Below are 25,425 nucleotides of genomic sequence, written 5' to 3' on the forward strand. Positions count from 1 at the left end.
TTCAGTTCCTCCATCCACAATGTAGAAATACTAATACATATTTTGTGAGATCGCTGTAAGGATTACACTGGCAGAAAATGTAAGACACCATTCACAGAGCTAGTCACTATTAGTTCTTTAACCATCTATGACAGTAAAAACTCTTAGAGATGAGATTTTTTATTTTTTTCCTGAGCAAACCTATATACTAACCTGTTTCTAACCTGTTTTCTTTTTTAAAATACTTTTTTCCCCTTGCTTCATCTTTCTCCTCCCTGTTTGTTTTCCTTTAGGGTCTGCATGCTGGGCAACCGCACCCTTTCATCAAGGCACATTGATATTTGCTCAAAGACCAAGGAAATTAACAACATGACAGTACCGTCAAAGTTATGGGGCTTCTTCTGTAATTCAAGTCAGTTTTTCAATGCCACCTGTGATGAATACTTTGTTCACAATAATGTCTCTTCAATCCAGGGCATCCCTGGATTGGCTAGCGGTGTCATTACAGGTGAGTTGGGAGGTTTGGGGACACATTTAAAAAATTTTTCTCTGAGGAGGGCTTTGCCATCTTGTTGAGCCTTTATTTTTAGTTTTTGGTCATGCCACGTGGATTGTGGGATCTTAGTTCCCCAACCAGGCGTCGAACCCACACCCCCTGCGTTGGAAGCGCGGAGTCTTAACCACTGGACCTCCAGGGAAGTCCCCAGACTTTGCCATCATAGACTCATCTATTGTCCATCAATACTGCCATAGTGCCACTTCCCTTCTTAAGTTCAGCACACAGCTCTTAATTCAACATCTTTCTGCTTTTCTGTTAGTGATTTTATCCTTTTTCAGGACTCCCTTGCAGTGTTGTCTGCTAAAATTTACTGCTCTTGAATGCAGAGCTGAGCAAATGACTTTTTAACTTAAGATAATAAAGTATTCTCTGTGTTATTATAAAATTGCCAATGTTTTTCCCACAGTGACAGCTAGAATTATTTTCATGTTATCACATCCACATGTGTGTTTTCCTAACTCATCTAAATTTTTGAAATTCTCCATAAGTGACTTCTATTTTAACTGTTTGGTCCACAAATTTCTTTGCACGTAAGCAAGTTTACACTAAGGTGTTCAAAATAGCATTGATGCCTAATTTTTTTTTAAAATAGGTTTTATAAGGCATTCAGCTTTAGTTCGCTTAACTTTTACTAATTTGCATTGGTAAACTTAACTGCATTTGTATGTACCAAAGTATTTTGTCAAATTACATGTGAACCAGATGAGAAAAGGCATTAGGTTTTTATTTATGTGTGCTTTATTATATGATATATATGTGCATATATCTGTGCTCATGTAGAAGCAAACATACCCTTAAAAGCTATATAAATGATGAATCTGACTTAGAATTTTGTTGGCTAGAATATTATCTAATTATGTCCTTTCCATAGTGCTGCTGCTTATATAATATACCCTTTTTTCCCACTGCAGAGAATCTTTGGAGTAATTATATACCAAAGGGAGAGATTATTGAAAAGCCCTCAGCCAAATCTTCTGATGTCTTAGGCAGCTTAAACCATGAGTATGTCCTTGTTGACATTACCACCTCTTTCACTCTTCTGGTGGGGATCTTCTTTCCCTCCGTCACAGGTAAGCAGATGGGCTGTTGCTTATTTTACAAAGAGTCAGACCCAGGGAGTGATTTTTCTTAGACAAAACTATATTCTCAGGATTCCCAGATTTGCCTGTAGTCTTTGATAGCAATGTGAATATCAAAAGTGTCCAGGAACTGAAGAAGTTAATTGTTCTTTTTTCCTTTTCTAAAGGTATCATGGCTGGATCAAACAGATCTGGAGATCTGAAAGATGCTCAAAAGTCTATTCCCATTGGCACTATCCTCGCCATCCTGACTACCTCCTTTGTCTGTATCCTTTTGTTGGAGCCAGTCTGAGTCTTAGTCATAGTAACAGCCATAGAACAAGGGTGATCAGTATTTTTATCCTGGTAATAAAGATACCTGCTTTTTACCACCTCACTTCACATCAGATAATCCACCCACCTCATCTCTAAAACTCAAGAAAGAATTTATGAGATAAGTGAATTTAGCCACTCATTTTACTGATAGAAGAAGTTTTCTGAGTGTTTATGTTCATCTTAGAAGGTGAACATCAGTTTCCTTGACTCTCAATATCATAGATTTAAGCAATGTTGTTCTTTTTGGTGCATGTATTGAAGGCGTTGTTCTCAGAGACAAGTGAGTAGTTGATTTCTTTGTAACAATCGTGTGTCTATCTTCCATTATGTCTGATCATCCCATACAGCCCCAAGATAGTTATAAACTCAAAACCCACCTGAGATATATATCACAACTAACAATTAGAAAATACATGTATATAGGTTCCCAAAAGGGAGCTGTATAATAAGGGCCAGTATGTTGTTTATAAGATGCAGTGGATATAGGACTTCATAAAGCAGTGAATTTGTCTGAATAATGAGGACTTTTCTGTATAGTAAAGAGAGCTGTTGGAAAACTAGCAGTAAAAGGAGGGCAAATAATAAAAATTTAAAAATTTAGAACTCATTGTTTCTAGCATCTCCTCTCTGAGACATAAGTGTGTCTGATTGGCATTCTAAATAAAATCTTGAAACTTTCTTCATTTCCTTCATGAAGGCTGCTGAGTGTTTTTCCTTCCATCTGTGAATACAAAAAAAAATGTTTTGCAAGAGATTTCTAGAAAACTTCCTCCAAAACCTGCTATATCTCTTCTCTTTTTCCCCATCTTGAGGAGTTAATAGCCTTACCATTTATCCCTTTCTCAAAACAGAAACCTAGGTGTCATCCTAGACTTCTGCCATCAATTCCCTCATCCAGTTGGTTTGTAAGCCCTTTAAATTTCACCCTTCATCTTAATAGATCTCATTCTTCCCACTGTTTTTATCCCTGTCACTCTGTACAGGCCTTCAGGATCTTTTGCCTAGATTATTGTAATACTCTCCCTTTCAGTTTTACTACCGTCTAATCTTTCTTCTATACTGTCACCAGAATGATTTTTCTAAAACACAAATTTGATCATAGAACCTTCCTGCTCGGAGCCTGCCAAAGCCCCTTAATGCCCATTACTTTGATCTTGCCCTCACTACCTCTTTCTGATCTCATCTCCCACCGTTCCCTCAAAAATTCCCTAAGCTCCAGCCATAACACAGAGTTAAATATTGTTGTTTCAACTCTCCATCCAGCCACGTATTTGTGGGTGCAATGTTATTTGCTTAGAATAGGTTACTCCCACCTGGCAGACTTATATTCATTCCCACGTGGCAGACTTATATTCATCCTCTAAGACTAGACTAAGTGTCCTTTATCCTGTGAAGATTTCCCAGACTCACGCAACAGATAACTGCTCCTCCCTTTGTTCAGCCACTCTACTGAACATATTGTATTATTGCACTTAAAATACTGTATTGCAGCTACTTGATTTCATATTTCTGTCCCCTATACTACATTGAATTCTTTGAAGACAAGAACTCTAATAGATGCTATATAAATATTGTTAACAAAAATAAATAAGTAGGGCTTCCCTGGTGGCGCAGTGGTTGAGAATCCGCCTGCCGATGCAGGAGACACGGGTTCGTGCCCTGGTCCGGGAAGATCCCACATGCTGCGGAGCAACTAAGCCCGTGAGCCATGGCCGCTAGGCCTGCGCGTCCGGAGCCTGTGCTCCGCAACGGGAGAGGCCACAACAGTGAGAGGCCCGCATACCGCCAATAAATAAATAAATAAATAAATAAATAAATAAATAAATAAATAAATAAATAAGTAACAGTTTATTATTTCTATATGATTGTGATTGAAAATGGGTTTATAGAGCTTTGGTAAATTATAATATAAAAATTATAGAAAGTGTAAATTAGAATAACACTTCAGAAAACTGTTGGACATTATCTCCTAAAGTTGAACATATGCATACCTGATGAACCAGCAATTCCACTGCTAGGTATATCCAACACAAATGCATACGTGTGTGCATTAAGAAGTGTGCACAAGGATTCTTTCAGTGGAATTGTTCTTATGAGGCGAAATCTGGAAATAGTCCAAATGTCCATCACCAGTAGAATGAATAAATTATGTGTTCATGTAATGGAAAACTATACAGCAGAGAAAATTAATGAACCACAGCTATGTACCTAAAGAAAAAAAAGGAAAAATTTCACAATGTTGAATCAAAGAAACCAAACACAAAACATATATACTGTTTCATTTATTTAAAGTTTAAAAGCAGGTAAAACTATATAGCATTAAAAATTAGGAGAGTGGGGAGGGAGAAAGAGCTGGTGAGTGGGCATAAGAGAGGATTTTGGGTGCTGGCAGTGTGTTCTGTTTCTTGACTGGATGTTTATCTGGATGTTTGCTTTGTGAAAATTTATTGAAATATGCATTTAGTTTTTGCACATTTCTTTTTTTTGTGTGATACATTGTAAAAACATCATTAAAACTGTAAATAATTAAACAGTGAGATGCCATTTTTTACCCATCAAGTTAGCAGTGACTTAAAATTTTAGTACTCAGACCTGGTGTGAAATAGGTATGTGCCATAAGACATGAACCTTCATCTACTTCCAGTGGGAATAAATCCAGTATACCCTTTCTGGAAAGCACTTTGGTAGTGCTTTGAAATATTTAACGATGTTGATCCCTTTTGTTGCAGTTATTCCCTCTTAGGAATCTACCATAAGGAAAAAAAATTTGATATGTGAATGTGGATATGTGCATAAAGATGTCAATCACAGTATTTTCTATAGTAGAAAATCAACGCTAGAGGAATGGATAATGTAAATTATAATGTAAAGAAACGTGTAAAAATGTTTATTCATGAGTTTTTCATGACAGGAAATTGCTTGTAAGTTTAATAAGAATACAGAAGTATAGGTGCAGTGTGGTCTCATCTATGTTTTTAAAAACATAGTAAACACTAAAATATGCAAGGTATGCTAAATGTTAGCAGTTATGTTATGATTATGGATTTCCTCCCTGATTTTTTTTGTATTTTTCCATACTTTTACAGTTTTTCTGCAGAGTAGATATTTTGATAATTTGAGGGGAAAAGCTTTAATTAAAGCTTAGCTTATTTTCTGGCCCTACAGGTTATATTTTTCTTAATATAGGCTACTAGTGCCTTTTGATCAGATCTACCTACCTTTACATTTATTATTATTCATGTCTAGCTCAATTTTGATTCTCTAAAAATTATAAATAGAAAAAATTGGGGGAATGTCAGTCAAGTTTTATTGTCTAAAGTTATTTCCAGGTCAAATTTCCTCACTCTGATTTCTCTCCCAGGTTTGGGGATGCTGTGAAAGGTAATCTCGTGGTGGGTACCTTATCTTGGCCGTCCCCGTGGGTGATTGTTATTGGCTCCTTCTTCTCCACGTGTGGGGCTGGACTTCAGAGTCTCACAGGCGCACCGAGGCTGCTACAGGCTATAGCCAAGGATAACATCATACCCTTTCTGAGGGTGAGTGACCCTGTCCTATGCCCTCTTCCTGTTTTCTCAGGTTTTACAAGAAACAGTGTGATCTTCATAGGCTTAGGAATTACTGGATCATATAATATGAAGACGTGGGTTTTTAGCACAAGACCCTCTAAATCTCTAGTATGAGTTTACATTTGAGTGGGGTAAAGGCATTTAAAAGCTACCACAGTTGTAATACTATTATTTTTCAGAGCTATGAAACCATAGCATAGAGGAATCAGGAAGCATTGACTCAAACCCTCCCCACACTCCTGTGTCTGATATTTCCCTTCTATGTACAGGTGTTTGGTCACAGCAAAGCCAATGGGGAACCTACCTGGGCTTTACTTCTGACTGCTGTCATTGCAGAGCTGGGAATCCTTATCGCCTCCCTGGATCTTGTGGCCCCAATTCTTTCCATGTAAGAGCCAGTTACTATTTTCACTTACTCTTGCTTATGTGATGTATAATACATGTTGATTTCCATCAGGCATGTAACAGTAGTGATAACAGAGAGAACCAAGTATAGGTGTAACTTCACCTAAATAATAAATATTCCTGAGACTTTTCATGTAAGGCTAACTTCATAAGTTGTCATGGTTTCTTTCTACCTGTATAACTTCAAAAGTTCTTTGCCTTCATTTCTGATTCATTATCAACTGATTGTAGCTTTTATTACTAGTCATTCAACTTATTGACTTATTGATGACTTACTACCTACCTGGCACTGGGCAGTATGCTGAGAATAAGCATAAGATGGCTGAGACACAGCCTCAGAGAATTGATGGTAGATAGATAAAGAAACCAGTGTTCCCTGTCTAGTGTGATGAGTACTGTGGTCAAGGTGAACACTGAGCACTATATGAGCTCCAAAGACTGAAACTCAGGAAAGGTTTTCTGGAAGAAGTGACACTGTATCTTGAAGGAGGGCTGGTTATTTGCTAAGCAGTGAAGGGGTGAAAGAGATCTCAGGCAGGGAATGTGTGTGAAGGAACCGAGAGATGAAATAGTGCAGCACAACTGGAGAAGTGAAGGTTTGGCTTTGATAGAGTGGGAGGTTGCGAGTTGGTGAGGTGCAGAGCGGGGAAGTAGGTAGAGCCAGATCACAGAGGACCTGGAACTTCTACCAGAAAGTAGTGGGTAATCCTTTGAGAATAAAATTGTCATGTTTCTGTTTCATAATAATCAATTCAGTATAAAAGAGAGGTTAGAAGAAGGCCAAAGTTGAGCTGGGAGTGCCAGTTGGAAGCTTATTTCACTAATCCAACAAAGAAGAAATGAGAGCCTCAACTATGCTCATAGAAGTAGAGGTGGAAAGGAGGGGGGCAAAGTTTAGAGATTTGTAAATAGGTAGAATCCATAGGACTTGATAAGTGAATTTGGAACAAGGTTGAGTAGTGAAGAGGAAACCGGGATTGTCCCACGAAGAACTGGGTAAAGAGTGGTTGTGTCTTTCACTGAGAGAACTTCGGAGGTTGAGCAGGTTGTGTGGAGGTTAAGTTCCTCTACACCCTAGTCTTAATTAAAGGCTAGTCCTAGAACAAAGGCTTAAATATAGACAATCTCTCTAGTTATCTAAAGTAACCTCTGAAGAATTATTTTACAGTAATAATCATTCCTCTTACTTTTTTTTATTCTGCCAGGTTTTTTCTCATGTGTTACCTCTTCGTGAACTTGGCATGTGCCTTGCAAACATTACTTCGAACACCCAATTGGAGACCTCGGTTCCGCTACTACCACTGGTAAGTCAGCTTTTTTTTCTTCTTCCCCACATTTGGAGAGAACCCATCAGTGAACTAGAAAACTAGAAGATTCTGAGTTCTCGATACAATTTTTTCTTTGTCACCCATTTCCTACTGTCTCTTTCAACTTCCAGTGCTCACATGAACTTCCACCATCCTACTGTGGTTTTTTTATATATATGGTTTTATAATAACTTATAATACCCACTTGAGAATAAAGATCAAAACTGTGAAATAAATACTCCCAGGCTGCTGTGTTCTTCAGGTTAAAACAACCTACCCTTTGCATATCTGATTGCCTGTTTCTCTCTTAGCTAAGCACTGGGCTTCATTTCTGTCCATTTATCCTCATATTTGCATCAGTTTTCATCAGTTTTGATTCTCACACTCCCTTCCTTAATGTGATTTCATTTAGTAGTTAAGAGCATGAGGGGACTTCCATGGTGGTCCAGTGGTTAAGACTCCACTCTCCCAATGAAGGGGGCCTGGGTTCGATCCCTGGTCGGGGAACTAAGATCCCACACACCTCAACTATTGAGCCCGCGCGCTCTAGAGCCCACGTGCCGCAACTACAGAAGCCTGCACGCTGCAACGAAGACCCAGCCCAGCCAAAATTAATTAATTGATTAATTTTTTTAAAAAAATTGAAAAAAAAAAAAAGAATATGAGCTATGGAGTCAGATGACCTGAGTGCAAGTGTCAGCTCTACTATTTCCTAGTTTGTAACTTTAAACAAGGCACATAACCACATAAAATTTCTTTTTATTCATTTGTAAAATGGGACTAATAGTATTATCTATCTCATAGGGTTGTTTTGAGATAATGTAAAGTGCTGAGCACAGTGCCTGTACACTGTGCAGGTACACAGTAAAGCTCTCAATGAAATGTTGCTACAGCTGCTGCTGTTGTGTTCACGTCTCCTCAGTCCTAAAGGAGCCACCACATTTTTAGCTACCATCCCATTTCTTTTCTGTCACAGCTAGAAGTTCTTTAATATGCCCTGTATGTACCAGTTGCTACATTCCTCTTTGCTGACTTTTTCCTTGATCCCTTTCTAGTTTCACTTACCAGTGGTGGGTAGTGATGTAACCTTTATCTAGCACAAATTTAGACCTTCAACTGATCTTAACACCTCTAATCCTCTTTCTAGCTTTAACTTTAGTTAAAAGTTCATTATGAACTTTTTTTGTGTTACTATTTTGCTTTTGTTACTTTTTTTCTTTCTCTTTACACTCTATATTTTCATTCATTAGATCCCAATTTTCTCCAGATTAACAACTGTTCTATTCTTTGAAATTTGTCATACAACTAAGTTCATTCTGTACAGAAAACAACTTCAGTAAGCATAGTTGTCTACCTGTTTGATCAAAACAAGAATTTCATTCTTTTCTTCCAAGTTCCTTATGTAAAGTAAAGAAACTAATGAGAGATTTTTTTCCAATGGGTTCTGCAGTTGTGTTAATGTTCATAAAGTTTTTAGTCATATTCACGTGAAATACTTTTTTTAAAAAGATCAAAGAGTTATTAATAATGTTAACTACATGCCCCATCTTTGCTTTGCCATGTAGGTATTAACTGTCCTCATAACTACAGATGACTTTCATAGCATCCCTATTCATTTATATGTTCTTCCAGCAATGGGAAACATCAGCACTAAGGGTGGTTCAGGGCTCAGTGCAGATCTATTGATTGTTGCCAGTCCATGATAAGACAACTATAAAAACTGAGAAAAAGCATTTAGAAACTTTATAGCAATGTGACATTTTCACAGCATCCAAGCATATAACAGTTTTTCTAGTAATTCATTTTTTATTGTATTTTACAGAAGTTCTATCTGCAATATATTGGAATTTTTTAAAATAATAATTTCTCGGGCTTCCCTGGTGGCGCAGTGGTTGAGAGTCCGCCTGCAGGTGCAGGGGACACGGGTTTGTGCCCCGGTCCGAGAAGATCCCACATGCCACGGAGCAGCTGGGCCCGTGAGCCATGGCTGCTGAGCCTGCGCGTCCAGCGCCTGTGTTCCGCAATGGGAGAGGCCACAGCAGTGAGAGGCCCGCGTACGGCAAAAAAAAAAAAGAAAAAAAAATTTCTCACCAGTTTAAGAAGCACCTTTGGCACAGGTTTCTTTTTCAGCTGCTTAGAAAAACATTAAAAAAATTTTTTTTTTGTTTTTAATTTTCTAGGGCCCTCTCTTTCATGGGAATGAGTATCTGTCTGGCTCTGATGTTTATTTCTTCCTGGTATTATGCCATCGTAGCTATGGTAATAGCTGGTATGATCTACAAGTACATTGAGTACCAAGGGTAAGTCTGGATATACAACCTTGATCGCTGCTAAAACTATCAAAACTGATGAGTTTGGTTAGAGCCAGCCTGGTGAAAATTGCATTAGGAATCCAGGAAACTTCATTCATCTGCACCTAAATTTTGTACCCCTAATTCTCTTAGTCACCTTATAGACATAAGCCATTGATCATAAAGGGAACCTGTTGAGAAAGTATGAATGGATCAGTGAAAAGATAACCAAAAGGATGTACTGAAATAGTAATGATAGTATTAAAGTATACTTTGCCGTACAGCAGAAACTAATACAACATTGTAAATCAACTATACTCCAGTAGAAATAAAAAAAACTAAAACAAAATAGCCAACAAGGACCTACTGTATAGCACAGGGAACTCTGCTCAATACTCGTATATGTATAACTGAATCACTTTGCTGTACACCTGAAACTAACCCAACATTGTTAACAACTGTACTCCAGTACAAAATAAAAATTAAAAAAAAAACAAAGTATAACACAAATATAAATATTCTTGCTTATCTCTTCAGGCAAGGAATTGTGTCTGAAATGGAAAATAAATTAGTCCTGAATAACTTTGTAACAACTAAGACTTCACTAACAACATCCCAAAATTAGGAATAAATAACACTTTGATTTAGAAGATTACATTGAGTTTTGCTTTCTCAGCAGTTATTTTTGAAATAATTTAAACTTTGGATCTGTAGTAATTTCCTAATCCAAATTGCTATTTTACATTATTGCTTTTGAATAGTTACATCGCAGGACAAGCTAAGTGACCCTTCCAGCCTTTATTCTGAACTGTGTGTAGTGCAGTGTGTTGATGAAGGGTAGTGTTGATCTGCTTACTGTGGGTTCATTATGTTAATAGAGAGCATCATATAAATAATTAATATGAGCTTTAATATTCTACCTTGTGTGTATGTTACTTTAGATAAAGAAAAAGTAAACTGTTTTTTGAGATTGTACTTGTTATGGTTTAAATCTGTCTCTGCTCTTTTCTCCTCTTTCTCCCAGAGCTGAGAAAGAATGGGGTGATGGTATCCGTGGGCTGTCCCTCAGTGCAGCCCGATTTGCTTTGCTTCGGCTGGAAGAAGGACCTCCACACACTAAAAACTGGAGGTAAAAAAAACAACAGAGCTTAGTGGTGTTTGGCACAGAGTTACCACACAGAAAGGTGTGCTTCATTGATTACAGGATGAGGAAATCATGTGGCTCAAGGAATTCATGAAATGGACATGCTTTGACTGATTCTAAATTCTTGATCCTCTGTTTCCTTTTATTCATGTGCTATATGATCCAGACTTCTACCATTTTCATTCTTCCTTCAAGACTGATCAATTTGAGGTAATATGGGAAAATTCAGAATAACTGTGCAGCCGCACCTTATCATTTTTTCTAATCTCTTCCTTCCGTCAAAGTACGTGTTTTATACAGATCTCCTGAATTAAAGGGTAGACTTGTCATTCTGTCCCCAGACCCAGAGTGTTTTCTCATCCCACTCCCTTCCCCGCCAACCTCTTTACAGGCCTCAGTTGCTTGTACTGCTGAAACTAGATGAAGACCTACATGTCAAGCATCCTCGCCTCCTCACCTTTGCTTCACAGCTTAAGGCAGGAAAGGGTCTCACTATTGTGGGCTCTGTCATCGTGGGGAACTTCCTGGAGAACTACGGTGAAGCTTTAGCTGCTGAGCAGGTAAGAGTCAAGGCTTATTGACCTAGTGGCATTTAGCTTATGGTTTTGTGCTGTTGAGTCATAAGACCTTGGATTTCTAAATTAATCCCTTTCCTGAGTGATCTAGGAGGTGTCCTTCATAGTGCTGACTTGAATGGTCATATTCTCCCAAATACTAAGATGAACCAGAAGATAATAACTTATTTTTCCCATTTAAATAGCATTTCTAAACTATAAGATTATCAAGGCTAAGCACTATTTCCAAATAGACTCCAGACATTGACTCAGCCCTGAGAGAAGTCATGTAAATAAATCATCCCTTGAACTATGGTGATGGTTCCTCTCAATCTTGTGACAACAAGGAGTGATGAGCACATTTTCTTCCTCTTTGCTAATCTACATGGTTCCATGACCAAGATTCCTTTGCTACTTCTGATTAGCTTATGGAATATTAAAGTTCTTCCTGGAGAAGAAAGTAGATTTCACTCTAATATTTATTATAAATGATAGAACTCACCCCAGAGAAATTTCAGTTACATTTCAAAAATTTTACTGGGTTTCATTTTGGAATGCTTTGAAACCCTAGAACTAGAAATGCTGAAGAAACATTAGTCCAGAACGATCATAAAAATAAATAAAAATGAGAGGCCCGCGTACTGCAAATAAATAAATAAATAAATAAAACCACAGTATCAGAAATCAAGACCCCGATTATCCTAGCTACACTGCTGACTTAATCTGTGCCTTTGGGAAAATCATATCCATTTTCCATACCGTTATTCTTTCTACCTTTCCACCAAGAGAGTGAAGTAAGACTAAATGAAATATTATCTCCAAACTGGCTTGAATAAATAAAAGAATAGTAAAAGAAATACAAGTGTCACAAGTAATCACCATTAAAATATCAAAAGGGATGTGGAAGTAGCAAAAGCATAAAAGAAAACATACCTGAAATAATTCTAAACTGAAACTGAATCATCATATTGAATTTCTAGTCATATGAGTCAGGGCAAGACTGGGACTAAGGAAGGAAGGAGATTATGTTCACACTCACCCTGGGCAATTAAGAAGGAATATTGAATATTCATTTTGTGATGATCCCTATTCTCAATTTGTTTGGTATGTTAGAAAGAAAAGCAGAAGAGAGGAAAAGGTAGAGGAACTATCAGTACATGCAGACAACTACCTACATACGTAGTAAGCACTTAGCAAGTGAAAAAGGCAAAGGATAATAAAATTTCATTGGGGTAAATTAAACTTTTTGAATTGTTCTGTAGAAGATAACGATCTTATGCAGAGTTTGGAAGGGGGAGGGGAATATAATATGGAGAAGGAGTAAGAAATTTAAAAACCCAGGATGAAGTAATTCAGTGTTGAGACTCTGTCTCTCTTTCAGACCATAAAGCATCTAATGGAGGCAGAGAAGGTGAAAGGATTTTCCCAGCTGGTGGTGGCCGCCAAGCTGAGAGAGGGCATTTCCCACCTCATCCAGTCATGTGGCCTTGGGGGCATGAAGCACAACACAGTGGTGATGGGGTGGCCAAATGGCTGGCGCCAGAGTGAAGATGCTCGAGCTTGGAAGACTTTTATTGGTACAAAACATTTCTCATACTATCCTGAGGGCTCAAATAGAGGATATACCCTAACCCCACCCCCCAGCCCTAAAGTAGAGACGATGTCCTTGCTGAAGCATAGTCTCATAGGGCACCTAAATAACTACTAGTAGTAATAACCTGATTCTGTTCTCCCCCTCCAGCCTTACATAATGTTCATCAGTTGTTTATCTTGCCAAGTCTTACATTAGGAATTATCTCTGAAATTGCCATATTTCCATGTGTGATCTCCCACATTGACATTCTCACAGGAATTGGAAGAATTGGTCTTCAGCATCAAAATCTCCCCAATTCATGTATCCCCCACTTAGAAATGTAGTAATCAGAATACACCTAGTAATGTAAATCATAGTTCTCAGTCTAGTTCTGTTAGCTATTCAAATTTTTCTTAATGATTTCCGTTTCTTGATTTGGTATAGCCTACTGTGTAAATAGAACATCTTGCTCAAAGAACTGTCAATGGGCATTATCCTTTCTTGGCTGACATGGTGGGAAGCAAGGTAAGCCTAAGGATTCACCTGTGCTTATGCTGATTCTCTGTTTTCTCCCTAGGCACAGTTCGAGTGACAACTGCTGCCCATCTGGCCCTGCTGGTGGCTAAAAACATCTCCTTCTTTCCCAGCAATGTGGAGCAGTTTTCTGAGGGCAACATTGATGTGTGGTGGATTGTGCACGATGGGGGGATGCTCATGCTCTTACCATTCCTACTGAAACAGCACAAGGTATTTTGGCACCTTTTAAAAAAAGTCTTTCTCCCTTAACTTCTGTCCTGGTTCACTAGACAGAGAGTCTTCCTTTCATTCTATAGCGTTGGGGCTTAGAAGACTTGGGGATTATTCTTGGCTTTCCATGATTCCAGATTCAACCTTATAAGAAATAGTTTTCTTTGTAGTCGATACCTATCTCCAAGGGAAATTCAGCAAATTAATAGAGCTCCATATGAGCCCTTGGAAAAAAAAAAAAAACATTAATAAGTGAATTGAAAAAAAGAAAAAGACCAAAACACTGGAAACCTAAGAGGGTGTGTGTGTATCTTATACATATATATGCACATCTTTTGGTAAGACTGAAATTTAAAATATTAAGTATTATTGTCTGCACAGTGTCATCAGTATGCTATCTGAGTAAAGCATCCTTCTTAATGTATCATGTGCCATCTTTTTCTTTTTGCCAGTTTTTTTCTTGTTATGAAATAAGAACTCCTTTAAACTATATTTTATGTGTTCCTTGGTCAAGCTTTTGCCCTAACAATAATATAGCAAGTAAGATAGATAGATAGATAGATAGATAGATAGATAGATAGATAGATAATTAATTAATTAATATGGCAAGTAAGAATCTAGGAACATATACCCTGAAACTGTACAAGACTGTTCTAGGCAAAAGTGCCATTTGTTTTAAGAAATAACTCTTTCTTGCCTTCTTGCATTTAATTTTCCATGTATATGTGGTACTTTCTCAGGTGTGGCGAAAATGCAGCATACGGATCTTCACAGTAGCCCAACTAGAAGACAACAGTATTCAGATGAAGAAGGACCTGGCCACGTTCCTCTATCACCTTCGCATTGAGGCAGAGGTGGAAGTGGTGGAGATGGTGAGAAAGCTGAGTTTGAGATCAGAGAGACTACCCTGTCATTCTAGAACCTCTTCTGGTTTGGGAATTTCTTCAGCTGCAAATGTGGATTAATTCCTTAGTTCCAACAAAACTCTCATTTGTTGATCTAGATAAGTACAATGCATATGCGATGTGTATTTAGTGGTAGTTTTTAATTTTTGCTTTCCTGTTTGTTTGTTCCATAGCCCTTCTATTTCTGCCAGATTCTTATCTGCTTAATATAGTTTTATTAAGTTTCAGTTCATATACTTATGCTAAAATCACACATAGCTTTTTTTTTTAAATAACTTGTAAGTATTAAAAAAATAAGACTGGGGTTTTCGTTTTGTGTTTCAAGGAAACACATATGTCATGGTTACACTGTGGAAAAGACTCAGGTCTCTGGATTTGATCTACAATCCACAATATTATTATATTTATGTAGCTCAATGACTGAACTAAAACCTAGGTTGATATTGTGATACTTTCTCTGGTGTAATTTAGTGAGTGGAAATGAAAATATATGGTTCTTTCTCTTTTGTGCTTATTGCCTACTCTGTGATATCTACGGCAGCACGACAGTGACATCTCAGCTTATACTTACGAGCGCACCCTGATGATGGAGCAAAGGTCCCAGATGCTCCGGCACATGCGACTATCCAAAACAGAGCGGGACAGAGAGGTGAGATTTTGCTGCACTGACCTAATCCTGGCCCTGTGAAGTCTATCACTGAAAGGGATGATAGTATTGTTCTCAGCATGACAGATTCTTCCCTGATTGCTTTATTGGTTATTCCACTATAACCATATTTCAAAATAATTAAAGATGAAGCATGAGAGAAAATTGGGTATAGAGTCATAGCTATGTTGGGCCTTCCTCAGGCACAGCTGGTAAAAGATCGTAATTCAATGCTACGATTGACCAGCATTGGCTCTGATGAGGATGAAGAGACAGAGACCTATCAGGAGAAGGTGCACATGACCTGGACAAAAGACAAGTACATGGCGTCCCGGGGGCAAAAGGCCAAGTCAATGGAAGGATTCCAGGACCTACTTAACATGCGTCCGTAAGTTTTCCTACTCACAAGCTTATCACTTAACACAGTATCCTAGTTAGTGCCACAGATGTGGCACTGCCTGAATACACAGGACAGAATCTAGTCTTCATTTCACCCCAAATCCAGCCATCTTTCTATTGTTTGCCTATGCATATCAGCTACCAATTAACACTATACACAAGCTAACCATCTTTCTTCCTGTCCATACTGTGTTCCTGGTATAAAACAAGCAAATGTAGAATGAGAAAACCATGATATCAATATTATAAGGCAATCAATCATTTGTTCATTACATCAATCATAGTTAAAGCAAAAAACCTCTAAAATCTCAAGTTTTTAAAAGTTGACGATATGCCTAGTTTTCTCTTTGCCTTAACCCACCTGTTTCTTCCCCACCACGCTCCCCTTCCAGGGACCAGTCCAATGTGAGGCGGATGCATACAGCAGTGAAGCTCAATGAGGTTATAGTTAACAAGTCCCATGAAGCAAAGCTGGTTTTGTTGAATATGCCAGGGCCACCCCGAAACCCTGAGGGTGATGAAAACTGTATCCTTTCCGAGAGCAAAACTTCCAGTAGGGAAAAATCTTAGCCTGTGTTTTATTTATTTATTTATTTTTGCGGTACGCGGGCCCTCTCACTGTTGCAGCCTCTCCCGTTGCGGAGCACAGGCTCCGAACGCGCAGGCTCAGCGGCCATAGCTCACGGGCCCAGCCGCTCCGCGGCATGTGGGATCTTCCCGGACCGGGGCACGAACCCGTGTCCCCTGCATCGGCAGGCGGACTCGCAACCACTGCGCCACCAGGGAAGCCCTAGCCTGTGTTTTAGATGGGACACTAAGTAACTGTAAAAGTCATTGTCTATGACTTCCTCTCTTGAGGAGGGAAGACTGTTAAAAGCCTCAGGCAAGGATCCTTACTTAGTGATACTACTCTCCTTCAGGGGAGTTGGGTATAACAGGTTCTCTCTGAACCCTAAAGAGACTTTTTAGGTGACATATTTGCAACATGACTTTTAACATTCAGGGTATGGAACCCTTTCTGACAGTCCTAGAGATGGAACACCCACAGCCCTTCTCCTTTCCAGGCTCTGCCCAGTTTGCAAAGCCTCTCTCTTTTGGATGGAGTTAGGGGAGAGGCAGTTGAAGTGGAATCTCCTCTGAGGGGGAAAGATAAGGTTCTTCTTCATACCCTAATTCCAGGATTGTCTTTATGGGACCCCTTCAGCACTGCAGTGGCACAGACTGGTCCATTCCCACCAGTACCACTAAGGAAAATAGGTTAAAAGAAAACAGAGTGAATCAACTATATTTGAAGAAAAAAAGAAAAAGAAAAAAGAACTGGCAGAAAAAATCTAACTTGAGCAGGTTCACTTGGAAATTTTTTACTGGGATTCTCTCCTGGAATCTTACAAGCTGCCCCGTTGTGGCTTTTTCTTCTTTCTGCCTTATTTGCTATGTAGTAGTAACACATTACTTCTGGGTTTCCCCCATTTTAAAATAACATTTAGGATAAAAATCTAACAAATGGGAGAGAGTCTTGTATTATTTATGCAAAGAGGCTAGATCCCCAGGTTACTTCAGAGTTAGATTGAATCCAGAGTTCAGACTTCTCCAGTTTTGAACATAGAATAATTAAAACAAGCATGTTGATTTTGCAGCTTTGTAGTCAGATAACTCAGATTATCATGATGCCAGGTTTTAAATTGTGCTCTTCTCCTATTTGTCTCCTTGACAAATTCTGAAGACATGGAGTTCCTAGAAGTGCTCACTGAAGGACTAGAGCGAGTCCTTCTTGTCCGAGGTGGTGGCAGTGAAGTGATCACCATTTATTCATAATCTACCCCTGAATGACCCTGCTGGGCCTCACCTTTCCAAAAAGGCTTCCATCCTCCATGGAAGTGCCAGCTCTTTACTACCACTCCCATCAACTAGAGACCTGTGTTCTGTGTACATCATGCTGAACTCTTAACGAGCTGAGCCTCAAGTACTTGTGCAGAAAAGTACAAATAGATCTTCTCTTTGCTACCATATGACCTGCTGTCCTTAAAGAAGAAGCAGATATTCCCTCAACCTCAGAACAATGCTCAAGTCCTACAAGCCATGCCTGTACCAGATAAAGGAAAGTTAGAATCAACAAGCTAAACCAATAAAATGAATTGGCAAAAGGGATGCTAGAAATTCTGAAGACAAAAGACAAGTACACATCTAACATTAAAGATGAATCTCAGCAGTCAATTCAATGATGACACCATGGGGGTAACAGCCAGAGAGACACAGCCTCATCATACTAAAGAATTCATGGCCAAGTACATGGGGAGCTAACATCTTTGTGGAGACATCCATGGCAAGCCAAGATGAAAATTTTCGTCAGTGTATCCACTGCTCTCCAGGACTCTAATTTTACATTATAAAAACGGAAACATGAAACTGCAGCCCCTACTTCCACCAAAATAAGATTCCCCCAAAATATGTTTAAGTACACATACTGTGTTGTATATTTCAGCTGTTTCTCAAACCCATCCTGTGGTTAGGATTGTAATACAGGCACTGTTACCATGGAAACTTTTTTTTAAAAGGTTGAGTAAAAATGATTTCTTTCAGGTTCTTTGCAGATGGACAAACTAAGCGAACTCCAAAAGGTAGCTATCAAGATTTACATAAATGCAGTCTGTGGTTACCTATGAGACATGGGCAAAATATATAAGCTGTTATCTAAGAAATGCAGATGATGATGCATATTGACCAATAGGTTCTCCTTTCCTTCTCCCTTTTATGCCCTCTGGGTTATAGGCACAGATCAAAAATCATAAGAACACACACACTAGGAAGACTGGCTAAAATCCTTTCCTAAAACCTTTGGATTATCCTTCAAAGGGAGAATCCAGCAGTGGAATTTGAAGTTTATAGCCATACTCCTTCCATAGTGCCAAAGTTACTGAGCTGCTGCTACTCTTCTTACCTACTTCACTGACGTGGCATGCAATTGGCATTGGCCTGTTTCAAGAAACTTATTTCATTAGGAAACCTGTGGACTCATTCCCAAAGCCAGCCATAGTGAAGACTTGAGGGCATGCGGTTCAGAACTATGTATGAGCATTTTTTTTCCTTTCAGTTTTATTCTTCATTTTGACTGCAGAAACTTGGATCTGAACTAAGAGATTATCCAAGTTAACAGTCTTCTATTTGTTTTGTTTCCAGAAAGCTCTAAATATGTCAAGGAAATGCTTCTGCAAGGTTAACTTTTTATTTGCTAACTTAATGATGACAAAACACCTGCCTTTCAAAGCATAGGGAAACTGCCCTGTGTGACTGAGTGGTAATTTCATATATGTGAAATCTTCATTTATTGTACAGGATAGATAGGGTATTCCAAGAAACTATCTTGCCTGTGTTCATGTCTGCTTTTGAATTTCGTTTTATTAATGATAAATAGTACCATTCTTTCATTACCAGTAGGATATGGAGCAAGCTGACTTGCTCCGTAGTCTGCAGATTATTCATCTGACCCTTATGGACAGAGGAGAAAAACCCTTCAATATGGCTTAAGAAACTGAGTCATTTTGGTTTATTCCCTTTGCTCTTCTCTCAGTGTCCCATCCCAGTCAGATAGCAAAGCAGACAAGATCTTTTAAGTCTTTTTTTTTCTGCTGCGTCCTGCAGAGGGTAGAAGCATTGTTTACAACTTTCATTGCAACACTCCAATGCTAAGTTGAGTCCAGCAGTAGTGGAACAGGTCCCCTAGGACCCGAGCTATTAAAGACCCATGCTCTAAAGGTCAGCTTGCCCAGGAATTCCTTTACATTTACACAAAACCTCTGGCCAAATGGGCAGAAAATAAGGTTCGTTTTAGAAGAGCTTTTTGTGGCTGGAGCTCTGTAAGAATCCTTTAAAGGGATAATGGAATTAGCGGCTACTAATACAGCCCCTACTTTAGGCCCTAAAACACAATCACTGTTACATGGGGAAGTGGTTATTAGGCCAGATTTAAACTCATCTCTGTCTAGAGCATTTCATGTCTATGTGTTGCTTATGTTGTCTGCAAAGTGTCTCGTCTCTCTTAATCACTGCAAATAAAGCAATACCGAAAACTTGATGAGAGAATGCACCTTAGGGGAAGGGGCTTTGTGTTTCAAGCAGGAAGAGAAAGCAAAGACCTCCTCCTGCCTTTTGAAGAGATCCAGCTTTTAAGTCTTAGCTATGACTTTACCAGGGCAGGTTATGACAATATTCATTTTCCAACTGCTGGCCCTCTGCCTTTTATAGCTATCTTAAAAGCTTAAGTCTGAATTGCAGCATCTGTCTGACAGGTGCCAAGTTCCTTTTGGCAGGGGGAAGATCACTACTTTGTTATCTTCCGTTGCCTCAGATTCCTGTGGCCCCAGAGATCCCGCCAATCTTCATTCTCCCTAAACATGTTAAAAATCCATTTTTGTGGATATTAAAGTAGCAATTACACTGTAAGCATTTTATGTGCTTTTTTGGTCTGGTTTATTTTTTCTTTTCATCATGTATAATCTGAATTCAGCATTAGTTTCTCACATTTTCTCACATTTCTCTAGTATCTCCAACAGAATTTTTATGTCCCAGCTTGTGTTAAATAGAAGTGAAATATTAAGGAGGATAGATTTAAGGGAAACTTGTGCAACTTTTTTTTAAAGCACTGTTCTCAACCATTTAATTTATTAAAAGGAGATGCTGCTGTAGCTCTTGATTTATCAACAACCACTCTTTTGTTTACAGTTATGGTTTTATTTGTTGTTTTGCTCTCTACTGGAAACATAAATAAAGTTTTCTACCTTATTTTCAGTCAAGAGTTGTGGTATAGTTTTTTTGTGTTTGTAGTGATATGTACATTGTCTTTCTCGGATTTGTCTCTTCACCATAGAGAAAAGAGACCTTTTGGTCCTTTTCAGTGAGTGATAAGGGTTAGTATGCTGAGGAGGAGCCACTGGGCATGAAGGCGGCTGTAAATGAGATCCAAATACATAGGCACCATGTGCTTCTTTCTCAGGTTCACAAAAGCAGTCCTCCTCCACTGAACTCCATCCTCTGAAGAAAGAAAAAATGAATAGGTTAATGGTGAATGAGTACTGAAATAACTTCCTGAATCAAGTACTTAATACTTTAATCATAAGCTCTATTTTGCTTTATCTTTAAAATATAACAACTTCCAAACTCCTAATGGATCTTATTTCTTAAGAAATGAGCTCTAAGAGCAACTGTGATCCCCCACCATCAAATGGATCAACTATTTACTGTACATTACATCTGCACCAAATTTAACTTTCCTTTTGCCTTACCTCAGGGGGCTCAATGAAGGCTAACCAATCTGATGCATGTGTAGGCAAGAGTCCCATTGACTGGCACTTATAAACAGCCAATGCCAAACCCATAAGGTTCCCAATGAGATACACCAAACCCTGAAGAAACTTCTGGCTTGAACTTTCTAGCATCTTGAAAGCTGTTGGGGTAACAGAAAGTGTCAAAAACCAAAACCACTTTTTTTTTCAATACGAATCATGCCATATATTAATATATATAATACAGACAGTCCAGTCCCATAGTAAGAGTACAAATAGAACCATTAAAGGTGAACAAAATCCCACAAGCACCATTTCCTCCTCCATGCCACCACCACTGCCATCACCACCCTGCACACACTCCTACTGCAACTAGCCAAGAGCTAGCTGTGCCAAAGACTTCCCGTAATGGATTCTGCCGAAGAATTGGCCTTTGATTCTTAAGGCTTAGGGAGGATTATTATTTCAAGAATACTTACTGGCTGAAATGGCCATAAGTGCCTGAATGGGTCGCCAAGCCATCATACACACCATCATAGTAGGGAAGATGGAGATAGTATTGCCTGCCATGTACATGATGAAGAGGTTCATGGGAATCTGTTTCAGGGGACCCAAGGCAATGTCCCAGCAGCGCTAAAACAAACACAGTTTTAACCTCTGATCACTATCCTCAGTCCTCTGTTATATCACTGGTGTTAAAGTCAAATGAACAATTCCCGACCCTGTGCTTCTGAGTGAGCTGACTCCTCAATTCCACCACCTCTGCCCTTCTCCCACTTTGCCACAGGAAGCTTGCTCTTCTAAAGATAAGGCATCTTCACCATTTCTGTTTTTCTCCATGGGTTTCCCAAATACCATTTTTCCCCATGACTTGCAGTAAAGAAAAGACTTCCCTACTTTTGTTCTTATACTTCTGCATCTATCACTGGCCCAGCTACAACTGAAGAACTAGATAAATCCACATAGTGGTAGATTAGCATACCTCAATAACTAACAGAACAAACAGACAAATCCAGATATAGGAGATCTGAATGATATTATTAACCCAATTGACATATAGAACACTGCACCCAACAGCTGCAGAAATCACATTTTTTCAAACACACATGGGACATTTACAAAAACTGACAACTTACTGAGCCATGGAGAAAGTGTCAATAACTCTCAAAGAACTCAAATCATACAAAGCATATTCTTTGATTATAATGCAATTAAGCTAGGAATCAATAACAAAAAGATAACTAGAAAATCCCCTGTGTTAGAGTGAAAAAATGTGCTCTAAATGATCCACTAATCAAAGAAGAAATTTCAGTGGAAAACAGAAATATTGTTAACTGATAACAAATACCATACATTAAAACTGTGGGACACAGAGCTTTGAGAAATTTACACCCTTAAATACATATTAGAAGACTAAATAAAAGTAAGCATCTATTTCAAGAAGTAAGAAAAAGAATAAATTAAACCCAAGGAAATGGAAAGGAAGGAAATCAAAATGAGAGCAGACATTAATGAAATTTTCTTAAAATCAACAAAGCCAAAGGTTTTTTTCGAAAAGATTAAGAAAATACTGGTGAGCCTGATGAATAAAAAACAAAATATTCAACAGCAAGAATGAAAAAAGGGACATCTCTATAGGTCTTCCATATATTAAGTGATCAATATTATGAATTTTGGGGAAATGGCTAAATTCCTAGAAAAAATAACAACTTATCTAAACAGCAGAAGAAGTTGGTAATTTAAATAGTCTTATAACTTTAAGAAACTCTGTAATTAAGCCCAAATGGTATCCCTTGGCAAATTCTAAACATTTAAGGAAAAAATAAAGCCAATCTTATACAAACTCAGAGAAGAAAAAATGAACTCATTACTGTAATATGGGGCCTCATAAATACCAAAACCTGCCAATGACATTATGAGAAAAGTTTACAGACCAGTATCACTCATGAACCTAAATGCAAAAATCCTAGAGGCTTCCCTGGTGGCACAGTCGTTAAGAATCTGCCTGCCAATGCAGGGGACACGGGTTCGAGCCCTGGTCCGGGAAGATCCCACATGCCACGGAACAACTAAGCTCATGCGCCACAACTACTGAGCCTGCGCGCCACAACTACTGAGCCCACGTGCCACAACTACTGAAGCCCGCGTGCCTAGAGCCTGTGCTCTGCAATAAGAGAAGCCACCATGATGAGATGCCTGCGTGCCACAATGAAGAGTTGCCCCCGCCCGCTGCAACTAGAGAAAGCCCGTGCACAGCAACCAAGACCAAACGCAGCCAAAAAAAAAAAAAAAAAATCCTAAACAAAATATTTAAAGTAAATCTATCTATATAAACAGAATAATATACCCCTGTCCATTTGGGTTTATTCACATGAAAGAATAAATGGCCATATGTGTAAACAGTTCCCTTATCTGTCATTTACACAGATCATTTATATAAGACTTTATTTATAGAATTTTTAAAAAAAATTTTTGGCCCTGCCGAGCAGCATGTGGGATCTTAGTTCCCTGACCAGGGACCAAACCTGTGCCCCCTGCATTGGAAGCATGAAGTCTTAACCACTGGACCACCAAGGAAGTCCCTATCTGAGAGTTTAAATATCAAATCATTCATATAACAGAATTGTTCTAAAATACGTATTTTATAATAATCTGCCTTTAAAATCATGCCATTTTAGGAATACCTTACTATCATGTATTAATTATTCATATTATGCTTTGATGTACCAAGATGAAAAATGACAGGACACTTATCAAGAAAATCACTGAAAACAGCTCTGTCATTTTCATGTTGTGAAAATCACTGCATTTCATGAATCAAAGTTCATTTAATATTGAACAATATTAAGGCTGAGAGGAAAGTGCCAGGCACTGTTCGAGGGACTTGGGAGACAAAATCTTGCTCTCATGGAGCTTACAAGAGTGAAAAGAGAGATAATAAAATAAGTAAACTATATATGAATGATACGGAGAAATATAAAGTAAGAAAAGATAGGGAGTGCCATGAGGGTAGATTTCACTAAGAAGGTAACACTTGAGAGACTGAAAGAAGATGAGACAGCAAATCATAAAGGTATCTGGGGGAAAAGGAAAGAACAAGTACAAAAAGCTGAAATAGAAGCTTGCCTGGCATATTTAAGGAGCAGCAAGGAGGCGTTCTGACTATAGGAGTGAACAAAGGGGAAAATGGTAGGAGATGAAGTAGCTTAGACCAGGATGATAGATCCGCTTGGTGCTTTGTGACCACCTAGAGGGGTGGGATAGGGAGGGTGGGAGGGAGGGAGATGCAAGAGGAAAGAGATATGGGAACATATGTATATGTATAACTGATTCACTTTGTTATAAAGCAGAAACTAACACATCATTGTAAAGCAATTATACTCCAATAAAGATGTTATAAATAAATAAATAAATAAATAAGATTTTGTATCTATTTTGAAGGTAAAACCAACGGACTGTTCTGACAAGTTGGTTGTGTGGTATAAGGGAACTCCAGTAGAAAAAGATGACTTGAACTGGAACTCATTGCTACCACTAGCTAATTTTCAACCTACTTCCTTATATCTTATGTTCAAACGTCTTTTATTTTTACAATTATTGAGCACTTTTGGATCTGATATGTCAACTTATGTAACACTGATCTCAAGCAGTTTAGCTATCAAATATTCGGGATAAGGGCCATCTACAGTTAAGACATTCATGTGCTGCGTGGGAGAAGAGGGTGGGTGTGTAGGTCAGGACTGGCCCAAGGACTATAGTGACATCTATACCTCTGTACCTTCTCCACTAGGATCCGGTCTGTCTCTTGCACGCTGGTATCAGGCACTTGCTTGTCCAAGTAACCAACTGGGTACAGCGAGTCTCCCTGGCCACCGCCCCGGTCACTTCGGCTCCTAGAGACCCAAACCAAGAAACTAAGGTTGCAGCCTTCCACACTTCATATTCCACATTTCCCGGTCGAATCACAGGAATAAAGATCCTCAGATGCATCTACCCAGATAAGACCAGCCCTCTCGTGGGTTCGTCAGACCCTTGCCTGTAGGGAGAAATGAAATAAGCAGCCTTTGGTCATAGCAACCTCTATGGCAGAGAAGCCGCTAGCTCCCCAGGAGTCGTTTCTGGGCCACCCATCCTTTTCAGTGAGTTGGGCCTGAGGATTCAGGTCCTATTCCTCTGGCGTAGTGCTGGGGTGGGAGTTCTGATGTCGAAATTTGCCTAGGCACCTCACCTGCTGCCTCCTCCAGGTCCGCTCAGCTCAATCGCCCACTTGAAGCGCCGGCCTCGATTGGCCACCAGGCTCCCCTGGGCCGTCATGGCAGCGGCTGCCTCCCAAAACTGCAGAGCTCCCGACCAAAGCGCAGTCGTGCCTCAAGCCCAACGGCGTCCGCGACTTCTGGGGCTCACTCTGCAAGTCCACATCCGGCGCGTAAGTATAGACGTCACTTTCGTCCCGGAAATTGTCAGGCGGCTGACCGAAGGGTGTGGTCGGAACTACAGAAGGTGGGAGGGGAAAAAAAGCCAGAATGTAAAGCTACCTAAAGCGTTTTCTGTGCCTTCCCTGCTTTCTGAAGAAGGCCTGCTGGGTGTTCCCTCACCTCTGAGGTGCGTTTTATGGGACAGAGGGAAGTCCATACTGACTCTCCATTAGGGGTTGAAATCCTGAAAAGCGTCTGGATC

At 39.2% G+C, this 25,425-nt stretch overlaps 2 protein-coding genes across 6 annotated transcripts in view; one reads left to right on the top strand and one right to left on the bottom strand.

Annotated features, from left to right (window-relative positions):
* SLC12A6 (solute carrier family 12 member 6) overlaps positions 1-20,257 on the top strand; it is a 92,080-nt gene extending 71,823 nt beyond the window's left edge. For all 4 annotated transcript variants that reach the window (XM_067028896.1, XM_059058613.2, XM_067028897.1 and 1 more), the window contains 17 exons: positions 273-487; positions 1,450-1,608; positions 1,785-1,883; positions 2,155-2,212; positions 5,294-5,468; positions 5,768-5,886; positions 7,109-7,207; positions 9,391-9,510; positions 10,526-10,630; positions 11,037-11,205; positions 12,581-12,776; positions 13,350-13,519; positions 14,260-14,391; positions 14,966-15,073; positions 15,274-15,458; positions 15,862-15,995; positions 17,193-20,257. In XM_067028896.1, coding sequence (XP_066884997.1) covers positions 273-487; positions 1,450-1,608; positions 1,785-1,883; positions 2,155-2,212; positions 5,294-5,468; positions 5,768-5,886; positions 7,109-7,207; positions 9,391-9,510; positions 10,526-10,630; positions 11,037-11,205; positions 12,581-12,776; positions 13,350-13,519; positions 14,260-14,391; positions 14,966-15,073; positions 15,274-15,458; positions 15,862-15,995; positions 17,193-17,284 — 2,335 coding nt within the window. In that variant the 3' untranslated portion in view covers positions 17,285-20,257. The remainder of the gene's footprint in view (positions 1-272; positions 488-1,449; positions 1,609-1,784; positions 1,884-2,154; positions 2,213-5,293; positions 5,469-5,767; positions 5,887-7,108; positions 7,208-9,390; positions 9,511-10,525; positions 10,631-11,036; positions 11,206-12,580; positions 12,777-13,349; positions 13,520-14,259; positions 14,392-14,965; positions 15,074-15,273; positions 15,459-15,861; positions 15,996-17,192) is intronic.
* Positions 20,177-25,195, bottom strand: EMC4 (ER membrane protein complex subunit 4). Of its 2 annotated transcripts, XM_059058626.2 has the most exons (5): positions 24,977-25,195; positions 24,527-24,641; positions 21,228-21,381; positions 20,749-20,909; positions 20,177-20,497 (listed from the first exon to the last, which is right to left on the bottom strand). In XM_059058626.2, exons 1-5 carry the CDS (start codon positions 25,060-25,062, stop codon positions 20,462-20,464), a joined length of 552 nt encoding a protein of 183 aa, XP_058914609.1. In that variant the 5' UTR covers positions 25,063-25,195; the 3' UTR covers positions 20,177-20,461. The 2 variants fall into 2 exon arrangements, with proteins under 2 accessions (XP_058914609.1, XP_058914610.1); XM_059058627.2 differs by lacking the exon at positions 20,749-20,909 and having other exon boundaries at positions 20,256-20,497; positions 24,977-25,157.
* Positions 25,196-25,425: the final 230 nt, after the last annotated feature.

Source organism: Kogia breviceps, chromosome 3 (genome assembly GCF_026419965.1).
Source record: "Kogia breviceps isolate mKogBre1 chromosome 3, mKogBre1 haplotype 1, whole genome shotgun sequence".
NCBI classification, from domain to species: Eukaryota; Metazoa; Chordata; class Mammalia; order Artiodactyla; family Physeteridae; genus Kogia; species Kogia breviceps.